The sequence below is a fragment of the Malurus melanocephalus genome, unplaced genomic scaffold, assembly GCF_030028575.1.
Source record: "Malurus melanocephalus ecotype Western Australia unplaced genomic scaffold, MMel_1.1 scaffold_300, whole genome shotgun sequence".
NCBI classification, from domain to species: domain Eukaryota; kingdom Metazoa; phylum Chordata; class Aves; order Passeriformes; family Maluridae; genus Malurus; species Malurus melanocephalus.
Genome location: NW_026623532.1, coordinates 917859 through 940891, shown reverse-complemented (window position 1 = coordinate 940891; position 23033 = coordinate 917859). Strand labels below are relative to the sequence as shown.

Sequence of the window (23033 nt, the reverse complement as noted above, 5' to 3'; positions counted from 1 at the left end):
TTTGGTTTGTTATGCCATCAAGAAGAACAACAGTGGTATTCGATAAAAATATCAAATTCCGTAGAATTCCTCAAGGATTTCCAGATATTTTGTGATATTTTCACMGGGACAAAACTGCTTCGTGCTTGCAAACTGTGTGTGAATGGTGGTAAACTAAGGCCATTGGAAAAGAATTTAGGTGCAGAGAGTGTTGTTAGGGCTTTGGGGTTGATAGCCTGAGAGACCATTTTTATCAAGTTGTGGCCATGTGTCCTAACTAGCACCTGAGCCTGCAGGGACATGGGCTGTTTTAATGTCAATGACTAAGCTCTGATGTGTAATCACAAGGCAGTTTGGCATAGCTGGGCTCCATGTTCATTCTAATCTCTATGTCCACTCTGATCTCATTYCAGAAACACTCACTCCATGTTCTCAGGTTAATGGTTTCCTTCTCAGCTTAATGGTTTCCAATGTCATTTTAGGTGGCTGTAAAGAAAGTGAGTCTAGGAAAACAGCCCGAAAAGGAACTAATTCTCAATGAGCTCCTAGTTGTAATGAACAATAAACATCCCAATATTGTTAACTATTTAGAYAGGTAAGTAATTCTGGTATTATCATGTGAATGTTTATGTATGTGCAGCAAGACAAACGTTAAAAAAAACCCTTCCAGTCACTGCTGGATAATTGAGGTTTTTACATTCATTCATCTGTTTGTATACAAATATATATAAGGAGAGTGTATTTTGTTTGCATTAATCTTTTCTGACATGCATCATCAGAAGCCTGTTTTGAAAAACCTGGGTCGGCCCTGAATAAAACAACAGCCACTAAGTTCACTAGTTCCATGTGGTTTTGTTGATTTGGGGTTGGTTCAGATTTTTTTTTAAGTTGAACATAGTTTCTGTGTCTTATGATAAGTGTTGATAACTCATCACAGAAATTATTACCCACATTTTTCCTTGTTGTCTTGCTTGCTATCTAAGCCACAGATGGGCCTTTCTCATTATTGCACAGATTCCAAATAGTGTATAACCTAGGACAAACACCTCTTCCTTTTATTTTGTGTTCACTTACAAGTGCCCTGGAAACAGAAATAATCTGTAGTTTTTCTCATAAGGTAATTTAGCTATGCACATTCATCTCCATGCCATTGTTTCCTTCTTTCAGTTACCTTGTTGGGGATAAACTATGGATAATTATGGAATACATGGATGGAGGACCTTTGAGCAGGGTCATTAAAGAAGTCCGTTTGGCTGAAGGAGAAATGGCAGCCATCTGCCGAGAGGTAAGGGAAGGGATGCCACTGGTGCTTCCGACTGTTTGGACAGGCTGGTATTTCTAGAACAGGAGTGATTTCATGTTCAAAGCTCTGTTTTCTGTGTTGCATTGATGATAAGGAGAAGCAAGAGGGTCTTAGGTGAAGGGCCTGCAAGTGCAACTGTTGTGGTACTGTCCTTTTAAAAAAATTTATTGGCTCTTCTCCACATTGCCTCTTTGAGCATTTGTCTGGAGCCTGTCTGTACTGCATTTTTTGCTCATAAAAGCAGACATACTGGYAGCAGAATTTTAAACTAACAGCACACTATTGTTTGTCACCTGGATGGAGAGAGCCCATGCCCTGCAGCAGCAGTGGTTCTGTCTGTGTTTTCAGGGAACAGTCTGTAACAACAATTGTCATTTCTCTTTCAAAAGGTAATATGTTTTCACCTACAATGATACTGCTCTACTACTGATGAAGCAGCAGACTCTTCCTCTTGACAACACACTGCCACTACTCACCTTTCAGCTAGAATTTAAGCCCTTCAAAGCCATTTCCTTTYTTGGATGGTGAAATCGGGTAAYTGACTTTTACTCTCTTGTTTGTTTTCTATCTATCAGTGTCTGCAAGCACTAAATTCCCTTCACTCCAACTTCGTGATTCATAGAGATATAAAAAGTGAAAACATTCTACTCGGAATGGATGGATCTGTCAAACTGGGTAGGTACTCTTGGTCAAGCATGGCATTTCTGGGATGTGGGGTGTGGGGCTGCTTAAAACTGACCACCAGATCCCCAAGAGCGGGGCCTATGGGAGCGTACGGACCACTGCTGCAAGCAGTAATGTGCAGAGAGGTCTTGASAGAAACAAGGTGTCAACAGTGGCTTTGGTTTGTGTGTGTCCCTTCCAGAGTGAGGGAGTTGCAATCAAAAGCTTCAAATAAATAAAAGCCTCAGTTTTCACTGAGTGAAATGTGGAGGTTTCTATAAGTGGCTGATTCCATATTTCCTTGGTTACCACCCTGAGGAAACAGAGCACGACTGCTTTTCCAGCTAGATTCAACATCACATTCTCAGACTTGGAGTGGGAAATTATTTTGCTTGGTTTCTTAATTCAAGCTGGCTTTAATGACACTGRGTTTCCTCCTCAGCTGATTTTGGCCTCTGTGCTCAGATGAGCTCCGAGCARAGCAAGCAGAGCACAATGGTTGGGACAGCTCACTGGATGGCACCAGAATATGTAAACAAGGATGAATATGGAACCAAAGTAGATATTTGGTCCCTTGGYATTGTAGTGATAGAAATGCTGCAAGGACAACCTCCTTATTCAGCGGAGATTCCTCTCAAGGTAAGGTGCAAATACAAGCAGATACCACTGTCTCTCTAATCTGTCCCATGTTTTGTCTCTCATGAAACAAAATCCTATTCACATTAGTTTGGACTAGCTCAACCAAGGCCTATCTATCAAAAGTTGCTTCTGGAGCACATCAGCATCTCATGTAGCTTTGGCTGCATGCATGGGAGAACCTCAGAAAAGGAGGGACACGTTCCAGTTCAAAAACATGCCATTTTGGTCTTCAATGATGCTTCAAATTTCTCATGTGCTTTTTGAACTCTTTTTTGAGCTGCGACTCAAAATTAGAAGAAATGTTCACTGGCAGGTTTCTCCAGCTGGGGAATTTGTATGAAAAGATTTCAACAGTGTCTGCAGGCACAGAACCCTTTTCAGTCTTGCACCAGTACCAGTTATTTAGCTGAGTTTTTCAGGAAGTGCCTCTGGTTCTAGGAATGTCCTAATTATTCATTACTAAATCCTTTTCCATAACTATGTTTTAGCACAGGAATTAGTTTCATTAATGCATTTACTTGAGTATCAAAATTAGCAGAGAGTTACCTTACGGATGAAATTACTCTTTTTCCTGATTAGACCATTAGAAGCTTTTCTTTGATCATGGAAGTGAAGTTCTTTGGGAATTTGGAGTCTGATGAAAGACAGAGTTGCGGGTGGCTCCAGTCTGCCTGATTAAGCATTTTCATCATAGAATATTTGTGCATGCAACTAAATCTGTGTTGAACTGAGGTTCCAAACTGTTCCTTTAAGCAAGGAATTGGAAAAGGATTTCCTTTTTGACATTTTGTTACCATTTTTATTGGGAAGAGAGCAAAAAATTTGACAACTTTTTTTAATGGAAGCTGTACTTTAGAGACCAGTGAGCATCTCAGAGATGAATTGTAGGTAACAATGCTTGAAAACAATGTAGTTAGACCAAATTCACTYTTTAAAAGAGCCCACAAAGCCTGTMATGTCAATCCTCAGAGCAGCAAAAWGTGCTTTTGGTTGATGTAACTYCTACTAACTTGGTCAGCCCATTAAATCAGTTGTCAAGGCAAGATCATCTGCATGTTGGAATAGCTGTGGCTGCTTTTTTCATTGGTGCAAAAAAATCATCTCTAACTCTCTGTTAGGGAAGGAACYGCAGCTGGAGGCTGGAGCTTAAAAAATGGGGTCTATGTGAGCAGTTGGGGATATGAAAGAAACAGGTGGAGTCTCACGCTTCCTTTTTCCTCCAGGCCCTGGATCTCATAGCTAAGAGAGGGATACCAAARCTGGAGAACATCGAGCAACTGTCCACTATGTTCCAGGACTTTCTGGGCTGCTGCTTGCAGATGGATGAGGACATTCGATGGTCTGCTGAGCAACTTCTGCAGGTACGATGCAAAGCAGCTGCAAGTGAGACAGCTGTCCAATGGATTGGGTTTCTCATCAGCTAAACTCARAAGCATCAGATGGCCTTCCCGTCATATTAATGCCCAGTTTGGGTGCTTTTCAAGTGAAAATTGAGTAGAATCATAGGATAGTTATGGTTGGAAGAGACCTTTAAAGGTCATGTAGTCCAACTTCCCCACTATGAGCAGGGACATGTGGAAGTAGATTAGGTTGCTCAGGGCCCTGTCTGACCTGACCTTCAATGTTTCCAGGGATGGGACACCTAGGATCTCTCTGGATAACCTGTTCTAGTGCTTCCCCACTCTTCTCATAAAYAATTCCTTCCTTAGGCCTAATTGGAATAGACCCTCTCCTGACTTGAAAGCATTTCCCCTTTTTCAGAGGCCCTGTTAAAAATGCATTCTCATCTTTCTTAGAACCCCCTTAAAGCATTGAAAGGTCTCAGTAAGATCTCCCTRGGGCCTTTTCCAGGATGAACAATCCCAAGTCTTGCAGCCTTTCCTCATAGAGAAGTGTTCCATCCTCTGAKCATTTCTGTGGCCCCGTTTTGTGTTTTGGTAACATGTTCCATTTTCCCTGGTGGTGAAAGGCCTGCAGTAGGATGATCCAAGGTATGGAGGCCTGAAATGGTGCTGATGATGAAGGAACCCAATGCAGCCATCCCAGCCAAGCAGTCCAAGATTTGGCTATGGGAAGGAAGRGGCTGTRGGGTGCTCCCTGTGAGCATCAGAGRGGCCCCAGCTTGTCACTCCTACCCCAATCTCAGAGCTTTCTGCCACCAAAACAGGGACAGCTGAATGGGACTTGTTGCAGCTCTTTTTGCTGCCTGGCACAGTTGAGTAGATGAGAACTGCTACAGGGTTGCTGCCAGGTTTTGTGGCAGATTGGGAGCTGCAGAAGGTGCCACTTGGCTGTCCCTGCTGTGAAGGTGCCAGCCAGCACAGGAGGGCAGGGGATGCAAAGGCACAATGCTCCCCCTGCGAGATAGAACTGAGTCCATCAGCGCTCCACCACTTGTCTCCCTGCTCTTGTCTTGGTGCTGAAAACCTCAGTGGTCTTCAGATCAACACACGGGCCCAGATCCTACTGGGATGAACATTAGCTGTTCTGGAGGTTTTGAAGAACAGCTTATGCTCTTCGTCTTTTTTTACTAAAATAGCCCATGCCTACAAGAAAGAGGAYCCTAAGTCATTATTTTGAGTTTCCTGGAAGAGGAAAATTCCTAGAACAGCAAGTAGCATTCCCAGAGTCTTGGCAGGGCAAATATTATATCAAGCTGAAGACTCCTTGATAAATGGATTAGTAGAATTATGGGAAAAGTATTTCAGGTACTGGGCATGTGATAGCAAGGTACWGGACATGAAGATGGAGGTGCAGATAATTTCTTCAGACCTATTTTTGCATATTTTTGGTACCTTGAGGAATAGTGCTTGAGCCCATGAGGAAAYGAGTTTGGAAAATCATGGTTTATTTGTTTTCTTTTCATTTGGACAGCATCCATTTTTACTMTCAGCCAAGCCTCTCTCCAGCCTCACGTCTCTGATCATTGAAGCAAGACAGCTGAGGGAGGAAAGGAGATGTGACAATGATGGAACTGCTTTGTCCAGTGTCAGTGATGGGTGGGATTCGGAATAAATTTATTTTATTTTATTACTTCAATTCAGTTGGAAGATATCCTTCCTTCTCACCCCGTGGTTAAACTGTACATTCACTTTTTAATTGTCACTTATTTCTTAAAGATGGTAAGACCCCATTATGGGGATTGTTCGTATGGTTTGGAATTGGAGAAGGGTTTCTTTCACTCCTAAACTCCAGACTGTATTGCCTTTGGAATACAGCCCACTGGCTGGATTTTGCCCAGTCATGGTACTGCTGGATGAGGAAGAAAGCACATTTGCATTTCCAATCAGACACAAATGAAGAGTGGAGTAGACAAAATTCTGTGTGGAGATACAGGTTTTCCGCTGTGAGTGACTCTGGAAGGTTTTGGCCCTCAGCCCTTGGATTTGTATAACTGATATCAATGTCTATGCCTGGATGAGAGTCTTACCCAAAAGAAAACGCAAGAAATTCAGTCAGTGAGCTCTGAAAGGGCCCAGCAGCTCTGGTTTCCTGAACCAGAGGAATCCCAGGGGGAGCTGAGAGAGCCACCAAGAGCCTGAAGCTGGCACAAGAACGGCTGACAGGACCTGGGTGTACAAGGAGCAGTAGTGGCAAAGTGTCCATTCTTCTGGCTCCAAAAAAACATCCTGGGGAGCACTAGCAGCCAGGGCGGGAAAACAGGCTGTGACATATCAGATCATGCAGAAGAGCATGCAGGAAGGGCATTGATGCTGTGCCAGCCTGATCAGGGAGCAGTGGTACCCAACTGGGGAGAAAACCATGGCCTCTCTAAGCTCTTGCACCCACCATGACTGATACAGTCCAAAGAGAGCTCCAGTGGGATCCTGCTGCCAATCCAGGTGTCAGCTGCAAGCTGTGCCCCACTCTCAGGCCAGTCCCAGATGGCAGCAGTGGGAGGCTGGTCYAGGAACTCCTCCACTTAGTGCCAGAGCTGCGGGAGGAGGTGAATAGTTAAACACTGTATAGAGGTGTGCATCTATACACTTGTATATTTATCTGGCCATGCACTATAAATTAGAGGGGTTTTCTTCCAAACTCTGTGTTCACAGCCCATCCTCACAGCCAAACCCAAATTCTTTCTCAGCTGTTCAGTGTTCGGAAAATCGGCATGGGGTGATCCATGTTTGTGCTGGATGTTGTAATTGCCTGGGCTGTTGAGAGTTTTCAAACTTGCTGTTTTCTTTTAGTTCTTCACCTTTCTGAACAGAAGGGAAAATGAATAAAGACTCTGGTCTCCAGGTTGTTGGCAGCCAAAAGAGGAGCTGTCATCCACTGAGGAAGGAGAGCTGGGAGATTGTCTTGGTTTTGAGACAATGTTTTCCGAGAGAAAACGTCACAGGGAAACGTTTCCTCTGAAATGAAAATAAATTTGATAATTTTTTTTCCCTCCAACAAGAAATAGATGCTGGGCAAAAAAGGTGAAGAGAAAAAAGGTAGTTTTATTAACAAAAAAAAAACAAAAGAGTGCCCACAGGACACAGATAAAGAGTAACCGCTATAGAGCAAGGATACAGATAAAAAGTAACCTTCAGATATTCAAATAAAAAAAACTCGCCACGCAGCAAGGCAGTGACTCCGCCCCCGGGAAAAAGAAACAAAAGGAAAACCCACGTGGCGGTTATTGTAACAGTGGCAAAAGGGAAAAAACAACCGAAAGAAAAGAATGGTACCACAGTCTCAGCTTCCCAGTGGATGAATCAGAGGAGGGCTCAGCGTGCCTCTGCTGCCAGCCCGGTCCACCCTGGGATCCCGGACGGAATGGAGCCGTGAGGCCCCTCCCTCGGCGGGACCGCCCGAGGAGCAGCAGGAGACGCAGAGGGGATGTTCGAGGAAAAGCCTCCGAAGCCACAAACTGAGCCAGCAGAAACTGCGACACTGTAACTCTGCTCCAGGTAGCAAGCGAGGGCTCCCACAGCGAGAAGCAGAGAGAGAGAGGGAGGAAAACGCAGCTCGAGCAGCCAGACCGCGTGGCAGCGCTGGCAGTTAAACTGTCCGCTGTGGCTTCCCAGCAGCCCCTGCTTCTTCTTCCGGGTTGCATTTAAAGAGATAAACATTTTTTGGGCATATGTGCCAACGGAAAAGGAATACAGAACAAWACTGGCACCAAACATCAACCCAAGACRGAGATGAAGCAGAGAGGTCAAAGGACGAAGCAGAGAGGTCAAAGGCCCCTCGTTTCTCTGTAGATTGTTTGAGACATATGAAGCTCTTTCTGCTAGAAACTTGCTGCTTTTGACTTAAAGCAGATTTAAACTTCCAAAGCCATGCGAGGGATGCTGAGGGCAGTAGGAGGATCATCCCGTACAGCCCAAACATCTTATTGAAACCTCAACCTTCACAAGGAAGCTTTGGCRTACCCACGGTGGGCAAAAATTCATTGTCATGGCTGGACACTAGCCAAACACCAGGCACCCATGACAGCCACTGCTTCGCTCTCCCCTGCCACAGCTGGGCAGAGGAGAGGATAAAAATTAAATGAAGGGGTCATGAGTTGAGATAAAGACCCGGAGCAAAAYACTCCAAGGGCTAAAGAGGCTCAACTTAGAAATATAAAGTGAATTTATTACCAACAGARTCAGAGGAGGATAATGAGAAGTAAAATAAGACCTCAAACACTTTTTTCCCCCTTTTTYCCCCCTTCCCACTGATAGCATAGGGAACAGGGCCTGGGGGTTTGGTCAGTTCATCAACCAAGATCTTCTTCTGCCTCTCAGGGAGAGGAATCTTTCCCGTGTTGCGCAGTGGGTCCCTTCCACAGGAGACAGTTCTCTGTGAACTTCTMCAGAWTAGTCCAAATCTCACAAGCAGCAATCCTTCCAAAACTGCTGCAACATGAGCCCCGCCACRGGCAGACAGTCCTCCAAAAACTGTTGTGGTGTGGCTCACTTGTCCATGGGGTGCAGTCCTCCAAGGCCAAGCTGCTCCAGCCTGGAATCAGGGCCCCCTCTCTCCACCGGGTCTCCCACTGGCCCMCAGCCTCCTCCAGACATCCATTCACTCTGGTGTGGGCACCTCCCCCACGGGCTGAGAGTGGATCTCTGCATCCCCCGTGGATCCCATGGGCTGCAGGGGCACAGCTGCTCCACCATGGGCATCACCATGGTCTGCAAAGGAATCTCAGCTCCGGTGCCTGAAGCACCTCCACCCCCTCCTTCTCCACTGACCTTGGTGTCTCCATGTTGTTTGCCTCACATGTTCTCACCTCCTCCTCCTCCTCCTCCTCTGGCTAGGACAAAAACTGTGTCTCCTTTGTTCTGGTTTTCTTCTTAAATATATTGTCACAGAGGTGTAACCAACATCTCTAATTGGCCCAGGCTTGGCCAGTGGCATGTCTATCTTCAGAGCCATCAGGGATTGGCTCTGCTGGACATAATGGAAGCTTCCAGCAGCTTCTCACAGAAGCCACCTCTGTGTTCCACTTGGTACCAAAAAACAGGCCATGTAAAACCAACACATTCATAAAGGTCAAAATAATGCTACTGGGCTTAATAGTATTTATAGAATTAAAGGAATTAAAAATGAAGGTTTGTTTCTTCTAACTTCCAAGATGTTTGACACAACAAGAGGAAGGAACATGCACAGGAGAAGCCATTGCCTGTGGGAAACGAAAGGGTCTCTCCCCAAGATTAAAGCTAGGGGCAGAAAAAGTTCAATAAGGAAACTCAAGAGATTGGTTTTCTACTTAGTTTATTAGCAAAGGTTACTGACTAGTAAATGTAAGAGTTTAGAAGTTGCTACATTTGGTCTTTTTGTCTTTATTAAATCATTAATAAACATCACACCCAAAACAGACAGAAATTCAGAAAAGTAGAACTGATCAACTGAATTAGAAATAAAGGAATTAAAATGCCTGGGTGCTTTAGTTACTCCCAGAATGACTGCCACAATGAGAGGAAAGAACACTTCTGTGAGAAGCCATCACTGCAGGACAAGGAAGAGTCGTTTGCCAAGACTTACAGAAAAATATTTGGGTTAATAGGGCTTAGAGATGGAATAGGAAAATTAAAGAGCTTTACAATCTGTTTTTGTCATAAATTTATAGTCATGTGCCACATTCCAGTTATCACCTGCTCCAAGTAATGTGATTTTTTTAATGTTTCTTTTCTTTTCTTAACTTAGTTTATGTGATTGTGTTCTGAACAGTGAATRTAAAAGGGTTTGGGTTGGTTATGTTTTATAATGTGTTCTTATAATGTTTTAGAATACGTTTTATTATATGGTTTACTATATTTTTATTTGTTTTATTAAGTTTCATAATGTGTTTTTTTGTTACTTAAACCCAAATTTGTTTGCTTCCTGTGTGTTCCAAATGCAGCATTGATTTGGAAAGACCCCAGGCACTCGCTTTCTGCCCCAGGCCCAGCGCCTTGCTCAGTGGGTGGGGAGTGTGCAGGCGAGTCCTTATTCCCCAACCTGTGGGATTTTATCATTTATTCCTAAAAATTCCCAGACAAAAGCTTGAGACTGCAAACCCTTTAAGGACTGCAACCCCGAGGACTGACCCAGGTTTAACTTGATGTTGTATGGAAGCTCCTTTGCTTTCAAGTCCAGATGCAAACATTTCCTTCATTTTGCTAYTTCAGATCCTTTTGCCATGGGGCTCCTTGTGGGGTGGATGCCAGGGTATTGCCTAGTTTGCTTTACCACCCTGAGCCACTCACTCCCTGTGTTTCCTATGGTGCTGCAGCCCCTGCTCCTGCAGCTCCTCTCACTCCTGGGAATCTCTGACTGGCAGCACATGGCACTCAGGTTTAGCCCTCTAAAAACAAACAGCAGGTTTTAGTCCAGTGAGACAGAACAAATCAGCCCCAGATCCCACTGCACTATCTATGGTCTTCTGCTTGTACTTCTTGGAAATGTGGCAACCTTACTAATTTATGGTTTTAATTGACTTCTTTTTTGATTGTGTAAATAATTATAAGCAATATATCAGTCTTTAGCAATGTCGTTTTCCATTTTAGCCAGCACACAGCTAAGTTTTTTTTTAAGACTATTATTTTTAGAGTATGATTATTAGATCCCCAAAAACTTTAAGTTTTAATAAACTAACCCTGATAAGCTTCAATGAACAAAGCCTGGAGGAGTTAAAGGCTGGACACCTGGAATCCAGAATTTATAGCTCTCCAAGGACTTGTTGAAGTAACCAGAAGATAAAGAAGAGACTAACAAAGACAATTCAACATGTGCTGGAGACTCTCTGGGAAAAAGATAATAAAAAGACTAAAAGATGTGGACTAATTAGCATAAGAAATGAGAAATCAATAACCAGTAAAAGATAGAATAATAATTAATGCAGAGAATTATGTAATTTAGAATCAATGAACATCAATTGCTTTGCTAAAAATGTATAAGTGAAAAGTYTTGAAAGTCCCGTGCATCTAGGTGGAGCATCCCAGTCTGGAATAATGCCTACTCCCTAATACTACCAAAAAAGTGTTAAAAGTTTCATTTATCCTGACGTTTTTGGCAACATACTGGCAAGTCTCTRGGAATCAGGTGGCAGCAAAACTCCAGAAACTGTCAGTGAGTAAGAGCAGGAGTGACTCTGGGAACAGGACAACAGGCTTTGAGCAGAAATGATGGCAAACTAAGAAACGTGTGCACACAAACCACTGTTGGACTCTTCCTCCTCCCGGGGCTTCCTCCCGTGGTGTGTAACCTCCTAACTGCATCTTTTTCTCCCAAGAAGGYTTAATAATGGAATTCAGAGTGCTTACAGCAATCTTCCAGGAAAAATAGGCAAATCATCCCTATTCCATACAAAGACAAAATGCRGAGCCCAGGCTGGCAGAGCTGACACAAAAGGCTGGCAGYCGAGCCAAGGTTCAAAGCCCAGCTGAGGATATGTTGGTGCTTGGCCCTCTTGTGGAAAGGAACCACCCATGAGTGACCCTGTGATGCTTTATGTTAGTTTGGTTTTGGCTTTTGGTGTTTGTCTTCCCACAGGCAAGAGGATCTGTGTTCAGGTTTCTCAACCATTCAAGTCTGAAGTGTGAAATAATAACAACTACTTAGATGCAATATTTCCAACACCTGCACATATTTTTGACCTCAGAAGGGCAGGCTCAGCTCCGTAATTTATAAGAACTCCTGCTATAAAGGCAGCCACTGCAATGAAGAATTCTCAAACAGTTTACCAGCCTCCATCCTGTGGCTGCCTCTGCGGAGAAATGTAGACAAACAGTCCAAGTATAAATGTTTCTAAGGAATAATTTTCTTCATGACTGGTCATTTAGGTCACACACCTAAGCRCTGATACTCAGCCTAAGAAAGCAAAGGATAGAGAATTATTTTTACTAGATCTAGAAAGCACAGGGTTAAAAGTTATCTAAATGAAAGGTTAATATTGGAACTGTCAGGGGCTTGGGTTTTTTGTTTGGTTGGTTGGTTTGGTTTTTGTTTGGTTTTTTTTTTGGTTATTTTATGGGGTGTGTTTCTTTGTTTTGTTTTTAATTACTTCAGAGTTCTTTTCTCAGTTTAAAAATTAAAAAAAAAAATAGAGAAAGATCTGGGCCTTTGCTGTTTGTCTAGTTTTGAAACCATGCCAGCATTTTTGAATGGCTCTACACACATTTTTTCCAAGCTGGAGGGTTCTCCAGCCCCARGATCACCACTGATCAGTGCATTAGTCCACAAAAAGCAGTGGAGAGAGAGCAGCTGGTCAAACTCTGATTGTGAAACCTGGGAGGCTGCATATTGTCATAATGCAAATACTATGTGTCAGATGAACAKTTCTAAAGAATTGCTTCATCAGATTAGGAACGTTCAAATTCTTTGGACCTATAGTCACTAATTTTCCTTCTTACTAATGATTATTAATTAATTAATGCAGCTGGACGTGAGAAAACGCCCAGTGCACTGCACAGAATCAGTGGAGGAAGCACCGTTGGCACTCTMTACAGCTCATATCTCAAGTACAGTCAGCTGGCAAGTATTCAAAAAAAGTAAATCCACTTTCCTTTTAGATCTCCCACATTACTTTTCCTCAGGAAACCAAATATCAAACAGTAACAAGAGGCAGAAATACTATCTACAATCCTGCAACACCTTCTCTAACACCATATCTGAARTTCCAGTTTCAAAGGAAATAATGCCCAGAATTCTAGGAGTCTATGTAACAAGTTTTGTAGATACGCAAAAAAAGAAGGGTACAAGAGATTCGTTTAGATCGTGTATTTTCTAAACAAAACCCCTAAACCGCAGATGGCACAAAAGCAATTCTCATGAACACTGGGAAAACATAAAAGGAAGAATGGAAAAAAGAGACACCAGAAACACATTAACAAAAAGTTTCCTCGCAGACCTGACTGCYGCTGGCTCCAGCCCCGGCTCCAGCCGAGCAGCAGTCGGAGGAGCCGGCGCTCCGCTCGCCCCGCCCCGCCGCGGCCGCGCTCCCTCCCCGGGCCGCCTCTGCCCTGCCTTCGCCCCGGCCCGCCCGCTCTTCCCCTCCCTCCGCCGGCCCCGGGCCCGCCTCTCCCGGCCCTGCGCCCCGCCGGCGGCAGCGACGTGGAGCGGAGCGGTGCGGGCCGTGGCGGTGGCGGCGGTGGTGGCACAGCCATGTGGGTGGCGGCGCTGGCGGCGCTGCTGGCGGCGGCGGGCGCGCAGTACGAGCGCTACAGCTTCCGCAGCTTCCCGCGGGACGAGCTGATGCCGCTGGAGTCGGCCTATCGCTACGGGCTGGACCAGTACAGCACCGAGAACTGGCCCGAGAGCGTCAGCTACCTGGAGGTCAGCATGCGGCTGTACCGCCTGCTGCGCGACAGCGAGGCGTTCTGCCACCGCAACTGCAGCGCCGCCGGGCATTCTCCTCCCGCGTCCCCCGCACCAGCGGGCGCGGAGCTGCAGGAGCTGCGCCTCCTGTCCGGGGTGCTGCGGAGGGCGCAGTGTCTGCGGCGCTGCAAGCAGGGGCTGCCCGCTTTCCGCCAGGCGCAGCCCGGCCGCGACCTGCTCGAGGAGTTCCAGCGCCGCGAGCCCTACAAGTACCTGCAGTTCGCCTACTTCAAGGTGAGCCCCCCCTATCCCGCTCCTTGATCCCTCCTCCTTTCTCCTCTCATCTCTCTGCCCTGCCTCCGCTCCCCACCCCCCGCCTCCGGCACCGTCTTTCCTCCGCGCAGTGTCGCCTTGGTGCGGTGCCACCCTCCAGCCACGCCGAGCGCGCCTGTCAGTGTCCTGGACAAGGGGGACAGCATGGTGTGCCCGTGCACGTGGCGTGTCCCAGGACAGTCGCGACTCGTGCACCCGATGCTAGAAGAACCTCCTGTCATGTCAGCCTCTGGCCTGGCCCTTGGAGCAAGTTACTCTGGGCCAAAGCCCCATTCCCCATCCCTCCTCCACACCAGTTGTCATCTGCCTCACCTCCGTTTCTTCTCTGCCCCATGGCCAGGTCCCCAGTCCCTGCCCCCTGGGCTGCCAACCCTACACTTTCTAATCTTCTCCTTGACGAGCCTTTCAGTTGTCTCCTCCCACTGCTGTAACCCTTAGTGGGATCAGGGGATGCCTTGTCTTTCCCCTGCTTACCCGTGTAGTACCATCCAGCTTGCTCTTCATCCATTTTTTTACAACTCATCCAGCATGTCCCCTAGATCAGCCGCTCCAGTTCTTCCTAGACATCTGGCCCCTGGACCCTGCCTCTGTGTCCTGTAGTTGTGTCATTCCTGCCCCCTCTCATCTTCCAATCTGCCTTACTTGCTAACCTTCTCTGGAACCTTTTTCAGACTCTTCATGTCACAGCTCTGCTATTGCAAGGGATCTTGGCTACTTATTCTCCTTCAGCGTGTCCACCTTCTTCACTTGCTCGTTTCTGGTCCAGTTCTTTCAAGTGCAGCAGCCCCCAGCCTGTGACTTGCAGATAGYCTGATGCCTGAAAAGCTCCAGCTTCGTTGCAGCTGCGAGAAGGAGTGAAGCAAAAATTGGCTGCTGAAGTGGGACACTATAATGCTAGCCCTGGAATGGTATTTACCTTTTGATCTTGGATCAGCCAAGRCAGGACACACTCTTAACAGATTTCATCCTGTTTTTTCTAGCTTCTTGTCATTCTTCTGTCCAGGATCTAATTGATTATTTTCACCCTTCCCATCTTCATCTTCTGTTCTCTTTATCAAGGTTCGCCCCTCAATCCACCCCCTGAGATACTGCAATTATTTGCATTTCAAATAAACAGGGCATCTCTGTGGGGAGGAAACAAGCTGAGCCCTTTGGCTGGGCTGTTTTCTCTTTTAGGGATTCACTCCCGGCGTATCCCACTATACATTTTATGGAGTTGTATGCTTATGCATTATTTTGAGATTGCCTCTTGAAAACACACATCTTAACTGTTGCTGTGTCCTGTTTTCTTACCAGTTTTTTCCAAACAGATGCAGGGAAATGTGTTTTCATGAAACCAGCACAGTATCCACATGGACATGTGGATCATGCTGCTATCTATTGCCTTCCCTAAGACCACAGAAAAGAACTTAACTTGCTGCATTAAATCCTCTGCCCTTTCTTTTGATGGAGAGGGCAGGAATTCCTCGAATTCTCAAAGCCATATATGGATACAAAAATGACATCACCACAAATGTTTCCGTAACTTAATTTAGCTATTAATTCCCCCTTTGTGGGACAAAGTTTGCAGTGTATGGATAACATCAAAAATAATTTATTTTTACCATTTTGAATGCAGACAAGTAACTGCCAGGTAGGAATGTGAGACGGAAATCAGAGGAACCCCTTACTCTCCCTTTAAACTGTTTTTCAATCACATTTGCAGTAAGTTTGAGCAGTGTAGTTTGGTGTCTGTTTAYACTGTGTTTCATACTGGATTTGTAGCCCAGCTCTGAGCCCTTATTTCTCACTTGGGGAGTTCTGAAYGGGCCTTCTAGAGCTACAAACTGCTGCATCCAAAGGACTTTTTCCCGGCTGGTGTTTTCTGCAAAAGGAATGTCCCTTCCCCCACGCCTGCACCGCCCTCCAACAGCATTTATAGTGTAGGAAGAAGCRGGAGAGAAATGTTTTGTGTCTTTTTTTAGAGTGACTGTCTGTGTATTCAGGTGGGCTCCACAGAGAGCTTTTGCCACGTTGTAAGATTCTGGGAGTAGCTGTTCCTGTGCTTCTGCTTGCTCCTCTGGAGGGAGCTTTCTCAGAGCCGCTGAGTTCACTAGGAGTGTGTTTCTACAAAACCCTTTTTTATTCTTTTCTAAGAGGTGAAAATTGAAACCAAGAGTGAATCATGGACCTAAGTAARAATGAGACTTGTCAGCCTACCAAAGAAACAGTTACAGCTACAGCACAAAAGAAACCAGACTTCTGACGAAAGTGCAGCTGAGATTTCCCTTTTCCTTTTGCACTTTAGGGCTGGGCTGACTGGAAGCACGTAATTTTGGGACAGCCAGGAAGGGCAGCTGGCACGGTTCCAGCGCTAGGACACTCCCAGCAGCACAGCAGCAGTGGGTGGGTTGAAGCCTTGYTTTGGTGCAGTCATCTCTCAGGTTCCTTTCTGAACTGAAAGGGCACCTTTTATGGATGCAGACAGAAAAGTGTGCCTGTGATTCTTGCCCGTGATTTTAAACATGCACTGCCAGAAGGTGTTTCAGATGTGGGGTGCAACTCTGTGTCGCCTACATCAGTACACTGAACGGGCTGATGTGGATCTTGGCTTAGAAAAAAAGGTTTTAACATTTCACAAATACCCGAGGCTTTTGCTTTCTCTCTCAGTCTTCCTAAATATGTGCATATACACTATATAAATATTGAAAAATTGTGTGTGTGTGTATATATATTATATATATATATATATTTAACATTTAGAAAAACCCATAAATTGCATGCACGCAGAAATACATACATGTTTGGTACCTGTAGTTGTAAATCAGAAATGTACACTTCACAAACTAGATCTTATAGGGACTAAAGTTAGTTTAAAAATGGGCACAGAAGATTGCTTTAGGACACAGTTACTGGCCTGTTAACTCTGCAGATTGCTCTAATTTTGTAATGCCACCAGGAAGWTATATTACTGAATGTCCTCTGTGCTGATGGACAAAATAAGTGACATAAACATATGTAAATACTCATGACTCCTTACCAGTATCCATAGGTTAGCATCAATACTTGCTGTGAGATTAATCCTCCCAGGAGCTATGGTATGGACTTTTGCCCTGTCAGATTTATGAATGGGGTTCATGGAAAGAAACCTAATCTTTTATACTTACAACAATCATCTATGCTATCTAAAAATAATAGACTTCTGAAGTATTCACAGTAATGCAGCTAGGCATAAAACTGAKAAGAATTATATCAGTTTTGCTGTACCATTGTATCTGCTGAGACTGTGCTTTCAGTAGAAGTAAATTTGTGAATACAGAGCATGCAGGAAAATTCATTGACAAAACTGGGAACCTTTGAACTGTTTGGGTTTTTTTTTTCCCCCAATTAACCTTTTTTAACACCTTTCTCTTTTCCTTATCCCTGTTTAGGCTAATAATCTTCCAAAAGCTATTGCAGCAGCTCACACGTTTCTTCTGAAACATCCGGATGATGATATGATGCAAAGAAATATGGCCTACTATAAGAGCATACCTGATGCTGAGGAGCATATYAAAGACTTGGAGACAAAGCCTTATGAGGTACACTTTTTATTCAGAARTGTCTGCTCCTTTGGTGCTGTTTTATTACTCCTTTTATTGAGTGAGATTCAGGGATCTCATTTGCCTAGGTGTTCTTAGTTCTTAATCTCCCTCTTTCCATCATCTCAGTCGTTTTGTTCTGCTTTCTTGATGCATTCAGTAATTCTCWCCTCTCCTGCATTTCATTGTTCCATAAATGAGTCACAGCACATCACAGACGGTGGTGCACCTGAAAGCTGCTACGTGCAGATCACTGCTGGAGCTGAGCAGGTGCAGAGWTACCCAAATTCGTGAGTGCTGTAKTGGCACAGCTTAAAATAACTCAGAYATTTGGCACTAAGATTCCCCTGAAAATCTCTGTCACAACCTGTGCTTTAGACTCACACCGTTRCTTCTCTCCAGCAGGTTTTTCTTCTGTTTGGACATGGAATTACATACTCTGCTCTCTAGGAAACACCTGGTAAACTCCATTAGTCGTCTGTATTTTTTTGTCCTTACATCACCTGGAGAGCAGCTCGTACAGTCACCCAGAAATGTGGAGACATCATTTATTGTGTTTGAGTTTACACAAGGCTTCTTACGGATCACTTGCTGCTGATTCATTCTTGCCAATTTTTCAGAATCTCTTTGTCAGGGCTGTGAGAGCCTACAATGGTGACAATTGGCGAACRTCCATCTCCGACATGGAACTGGCTCTTCCTGATTTCTTCAAAGCCTACGATGACTGCACAGCAGCCTGTGAAGGCTCCCGAGAGATCACAGATTTTAAAGACTTCTATCTTTCCATTGCAGGTCAGTGGTTAGAAAACGGGAAGGAAAGATATCCCCAAAACATGTTTTGATTTATCTGCAGGATTGGTTACCCTCAGTAAGAGAACTGCTGGAATTCTGGTTTACTTTTTTGCTCTTTTCAGTAACAATAATGAGGTCTATCAAGAAACCAGAACAGAGATCTTACATTAACGTGGAAGTTCTGTGTCAGAATATCATAGATGTGTAAGTTACAAAAACTGCTCCATTTGGGTGGGTAACAGTGATTATCCAGCCAGGTCTCTTTACCATCACTTCAGGATATCAGTTTGGCCACTTTTGAGGCTCAGTGGTGAGCCTGCCTTTGAAGTCAGCTGAGTAGTTTGTATAGGTCTGCTGTTCTAAATCTCCTGTTTCATAAATACCACAAGGTTCTGCTGCCTGCTTTTAATCTCTCCTACATTAGTTTTACCAGTAGATAACATCTATTTTTTGTGTGTCACTTATAAAAAAATCCATTGCTTTTCAAAGGAAAAGGGTTATCAGCTTTTTTGGTTGTAGTCAAAATGACACATACACATTTCCTATGCTCTTTACCAGTGAAAGAAACAAATAATTTCTCCAGTGTTCAGAGCTCAGTGTTGTTGACAATATTTGTATGRAGAACACCTGCATGTTTCCTCAATAAACTCAGAAATTCTCTTGCATTTTTCCCATTTTTAAGTTGCCCAAAGGAAAGCCATTCCAACTTTTTGTCCTAAAGCCATAGTATGTCTTGGTGAGGGGAAATTTTTGTGAAATGTGTTTATACATGATCAGCTCCAGTTTCTCAAGGTGTGCAGCTGGTATCCATCGGTGCAGCTGATATGGAATAGCTATTGCAGGCTATTCCTTGAGCCCTGACTTACTCTTGGGCAAAACAGGCAGGTGCCTGGGACAGCAAATAAGGGGTAAAGGTCGAATCAGGGGCAGTAAAGCAAGGAGCACAGATTTTCTCCACCAGTGGGCAGAGCCCTGACATCAGGACAATCCCCAAGCCACTGTAAAGAGTGCAGTGTCTATGCTCAGCTGTGATTGACAWTGTCACCCTTCCTCTTCCTCCTTGGAAGAGAAGGACAATTCCCAGCAGTAGTGGTGGGAAGGAAAGACAGGAATTACTTCGTGATGTCACCATGGCCGTGCATTTCAAGTCTTTTGCTTCTGAGATAAGAGCATTCAAATTTAATTGCACTGCCTGGGCTGAATTGTGCTCKTGWTTCAGGGAGAGAGATTCTGCCTCCAAGGGTCTGCAGAAAGCAGATGTAGTAGTAAATGTTGACCAGAAGTATTTGCACTGGGTGTGTATTTATCCCTGAGCAGTGAGTTGTGTTTGGAAGCCAGCTGTCCTCATGGCACAGGATCACTTCACTGAGGGACTCACATCTCTGGCTGGAAGTGCTGGCTGCAATTGAACACTACTGTGTCTGGAGATTCCACTGCTCTTGTAAAAGATGGGTCTGGTGATTTCATTTGGACAGTTATTTTTAGTTGGCTTRAGCAGTTATTTTTAGTTAACTTCAGTTTTCTTTGTGTTAGGAGTTGTCAGGGATGAAAAGTGTTCTTTTGTCTTGCTCAGAAAATTGCTGCACAAACTTATCTAACTTGCTTTCACCTGCCAAATGTGGCTAATAGGGAAATTAAAACTTTAGAATATGTATTTTCCATGCTGTTGATGAATTGTGACATATCCAGAAAATGCTGGGACCTTCTTGTGGGAAGGTTTTCTTGAAATGTATTTTCTTGAAGGCAAAATCACCTGTGGTCCTATGTTGCATTATATATATATATATCAACTTTTAGATTGGGTAAGCTTGTGAATTTACATGTTCCTGGCTGAAAATGCTGTGGTGAGCAGCATATTCTCCTCTTTTTTCTGTCTCAGAACATCCAAACTCTGGGCCCAAAATGCAGCCATCTCTGGAGGTTTATTTTGCAATCATCTGCTGTATCTCTCTGTGACACAGTTACACTCAGTATTTTAATGAAATGGCAAAGCCTTGCAACATTTAAAAAAGGAAAGAAAGCACTATTAAGTTTATAGCTAGAAAATAATGCAGTGCTCTGTAATATGTTATAAAACCCACCACCACCTGCTGCCTGTAGGTGTCAGTGAAACCTATTTTCTGGAATTCCATCTTTGATGTAATTCAGATTTTTACGGAAGGGCCTAGTACTGACACTTGGAGGATATTTAGATGGAGTTGTAGATTCTCACTACTTCCAAGCAGCAAGATCCAAAAGCACAGGACCCTGGAGGGCATTATTAGGCCAGATTTTAATGGRTGGCTGATGGGAGGGGTTAAAACAATTCACTCTGTTCTATCCTTATCCTCTGTTGGTGTTTTCTTCCTTCCAGATCATTATATCGAAGTCCTTGCATGCAAAGTGCAGTGTGAGAGCAATCTGACACCCATTATAGGAGGCTTTGTTGTTGAAAAATTTGTGGCCACCATGTACCATTACTTGCAGTTTGCATATTATAAATGTAAGTAGTGATTTAATGTGCTTGAGTAACTTTGGGTCGATGTTGGACAGATTCCACTCATAATCTTTTCCTTCTAATTTTGTGCTTTAGGAGGTAAATACTAGCATCCAAAATCTGCATTTTAACCTGTTTTGGGACAGAAAATCTGAATTTCCTGGTGCCTTTTTGTTCCCAGCATCACTGTAGTTAACAGACATGGGACAGAACTTCTGCTGCAGATGAACCTACAGAGTATTCTATAACATTTGCTTTCTCCTAGTGGATTCTGAATAAAGTGGATTTTTGAATAAAGAGGGGACCACTTGACAGAAATTGTAGTGTCTGGCAGTCAGTGCTTGATAGGTAAATTATTCAGTGAATTTTGTGGTTTCTTGGGAAGCTACTTGCACTGTAGAGAACACACGTAGCCCTTACAGCTAATCCTGCTCCAATATCAAAGAGAAGATGGGTCAGCCATGTAGCATCAAGCCGTTAATGACTTCTGCTTGTGTTGTTTCATTATACACTTCACACATTGACTCTTCCCTCTTTATCAATTCTAGTACAAAGGAGTGGGTCGGGATTTATTATATTTTTGTTTTTTAAGTAAATGCCCCCAGTGCATGTCACCAAGCTGTGGGGTTACAGTGRGATACTTGGGAGGAAGATTTGGTAGGGATTTTCCTAGAAAACCATCAGAGGCTGATGATGAACTGGTTTTTGAATCATGGCTTTACGTGTTCAGAACACAAAAATAGGATATCCTTTCTAGAAAGCAAGGTTTTTATTCTGTGCAGCCGGTGAGGAGGTATAGTATGAGCTGTGTTTCCATTTGAGTTTTGCAGAGCTTAGATAACAGTAGGAATTTGTTCATGTGTCTTACCTGCATTTTTTTTGGATGTGTTTTTATTAATTAGTGAATGACATGAARAATGCAGCTTCCTGTGCTGCTAGTTACCTCCTGTTTGATGAGAAAGATGAAGTAATGAAACAGAACATGGTCTATTACCAGTACCACAAAGACAAATGGGGACTTACAGAAGAGGATTTTCAGCCCAGATCGGTGGGTGAACTACCTAAAATGCCTTCTAGACACATTCAAATATTTCTCTGAAGCTTAGTGGGTCAGAGGCTGGGAAAATGTGGGATATCTGCTGGTTCTGGAATTTACCACATACTGTTTTATTAAAACCATATAGAAAGTTGTGCACAAAGGTGTAGTGTGCCATGTAAACAGTGAAYGTCATTATAGCTCTTTCTGTTGAAATATACTACGATAGGATATAATATATGGTGGGAAGTAAATCCATGTTGGTGCTTCTCTGTCACTTAGGCATTTTTATATCTTCATGTACCTCTACAAATAARGCAGCTGGCCCCTGAAATCTCTGATGATGAAATCTCTGAGTGACATTCAGGCTTTTGTGAATCATTATTTGCCAACACATACTTGCCCACTCTCTTGTTATTTCAGGTTCTGTGGGCATTGGAATGTGTCTGGATATGGTAACTCCAGCTAAACTCACTTTCCACTTACTCCATTTAGAACACAGTTGGRTGGATGAGGACGGAAAAAGGCTCAGGACTATATTGCATCTAATTATCTAACTTAAAATACTTGCTGCAAAGAACCCGCAGTAGACACCAGTCCATCCAGCATAAATGGTGACCTGGCTTTAGAAATCTATTTTAAAAACAGCTTTCCATGCTGTTCTTAAGTTTCCACGTCCAAGGAAATTTTACAGGCTGGACTGCTACATCAGGTTGGATTTTCCAACGTTTCTRCTTACCAGGATTTAACTCATGCAACTAAATGGTGATACCGCAGTGACTGCTTAGGCATCAGTCATATGGGCTGTACAGCTAGATTGTCACTAGCAATACACGTGCCACAAATTAAATTTGGTGCCTTCTGGTCGTTGCTCTCAGAGCACAAACACTTTATCAGCACAGTGGGAACCCRGGGCTGCCCTGCAGGGCCAGCTGAGACAGAGGGCAGCAAAATGAGTTTGGTTCTTTCAGGCGGCAGCACTGAGTCTGAGCTSGCAGGGGAAGGGGACTCTGCTCCTTTGTCACTGTTTCTGGGAACAGAGCTGTGCTTTATAACCATATTGGGGACAATGTTTGGTGGTGGTGRGAGTGAGGGGTAGCAGCAGCATGAAACTGCAAACCGCAGACGGATTTGGCGTGCGTGTGCAGGGAGGGCCGAACAACAGCCCTACACATGCACTCTGAATGTTTCATTGATAACTCCTGTAGCTGGGCACTACAGATCATTTGATTTTTAAATACAAAATTCTAAATACACACAACTGTATTTTCTTGTACTTTGATCTAGGTAGCTATAAACAGAAGTTGCTTGCAGTCCTAATCACTTGCCACAAAACCCATAAAGCGGCTGTTTTATTTTCAAAATGTGGTAATGGGGTGACAGCAACATTTGGCTCTGGCACTGATCTTTAGATRTTCTTGGGAAAGAGGGAGTCTCCTGTTTCCTTCCCCTAAAGGAGTTAAACGGGATAATCCAAGCAGATTACACTTGGTATTCACAGCTATGAGTGTGTGTGACTGAGCTGCTCTGTGCTGTGTG

General features: G+C 44.0%; 2 protein-coding genes across 2 annotated transcripts in view; both read left to right on the top strand.

The window, feature by feature from the left end:
* Positions 1-461: 461 nt before the first annotated feature.
* LOC130579918 (serine/threonine-protein kinase PAK 3-like) lies at positions 462-7574 on the top strand (the record flags this gene model as incomplete). The annotated part of the gene is made up of 7 exons (XM_057377111.1): positions 462-574; positions 1147-1264; positions 1858-1957; positions 2388-2584; positions 3808-3945; positions 5459-5583; positions 7289-7574. Coding segments are annotated over 7 exons (1077 nt in total), but the record flags the coding sequence as incomplete, so codon positions are not given.
* A 5514-nt stretch (positions 7575-13088) lies between these two features.
* Positions 13089-23033, top strand: part of CRTAP (cartilage associated protein) — a 20074-nt gene continuing 10129 nt past the window's right edge. Inside the window, exons 1-5 of the mRNA XM_057377125.1 lie at positions 13089-13591; positions 17041-17190; positions 17811-17982; positions 20336-20464; positions 21361-21506. Of these exons, the coding sequence (XP_057233108.1) occupies positions 13145-13591; positions 17041-17190; positions 17811-17982; positions 20336-20464; positions 21361-21506 (1044 nt within the window). The 5' untranslated portion in view covers positions 13089-13144. The remainder of the gene's footprint in view (positions 13592-17040; positions 17191-17810; positions 17983-20335; positions 20465-21360; positions 21507-23033) is intronic.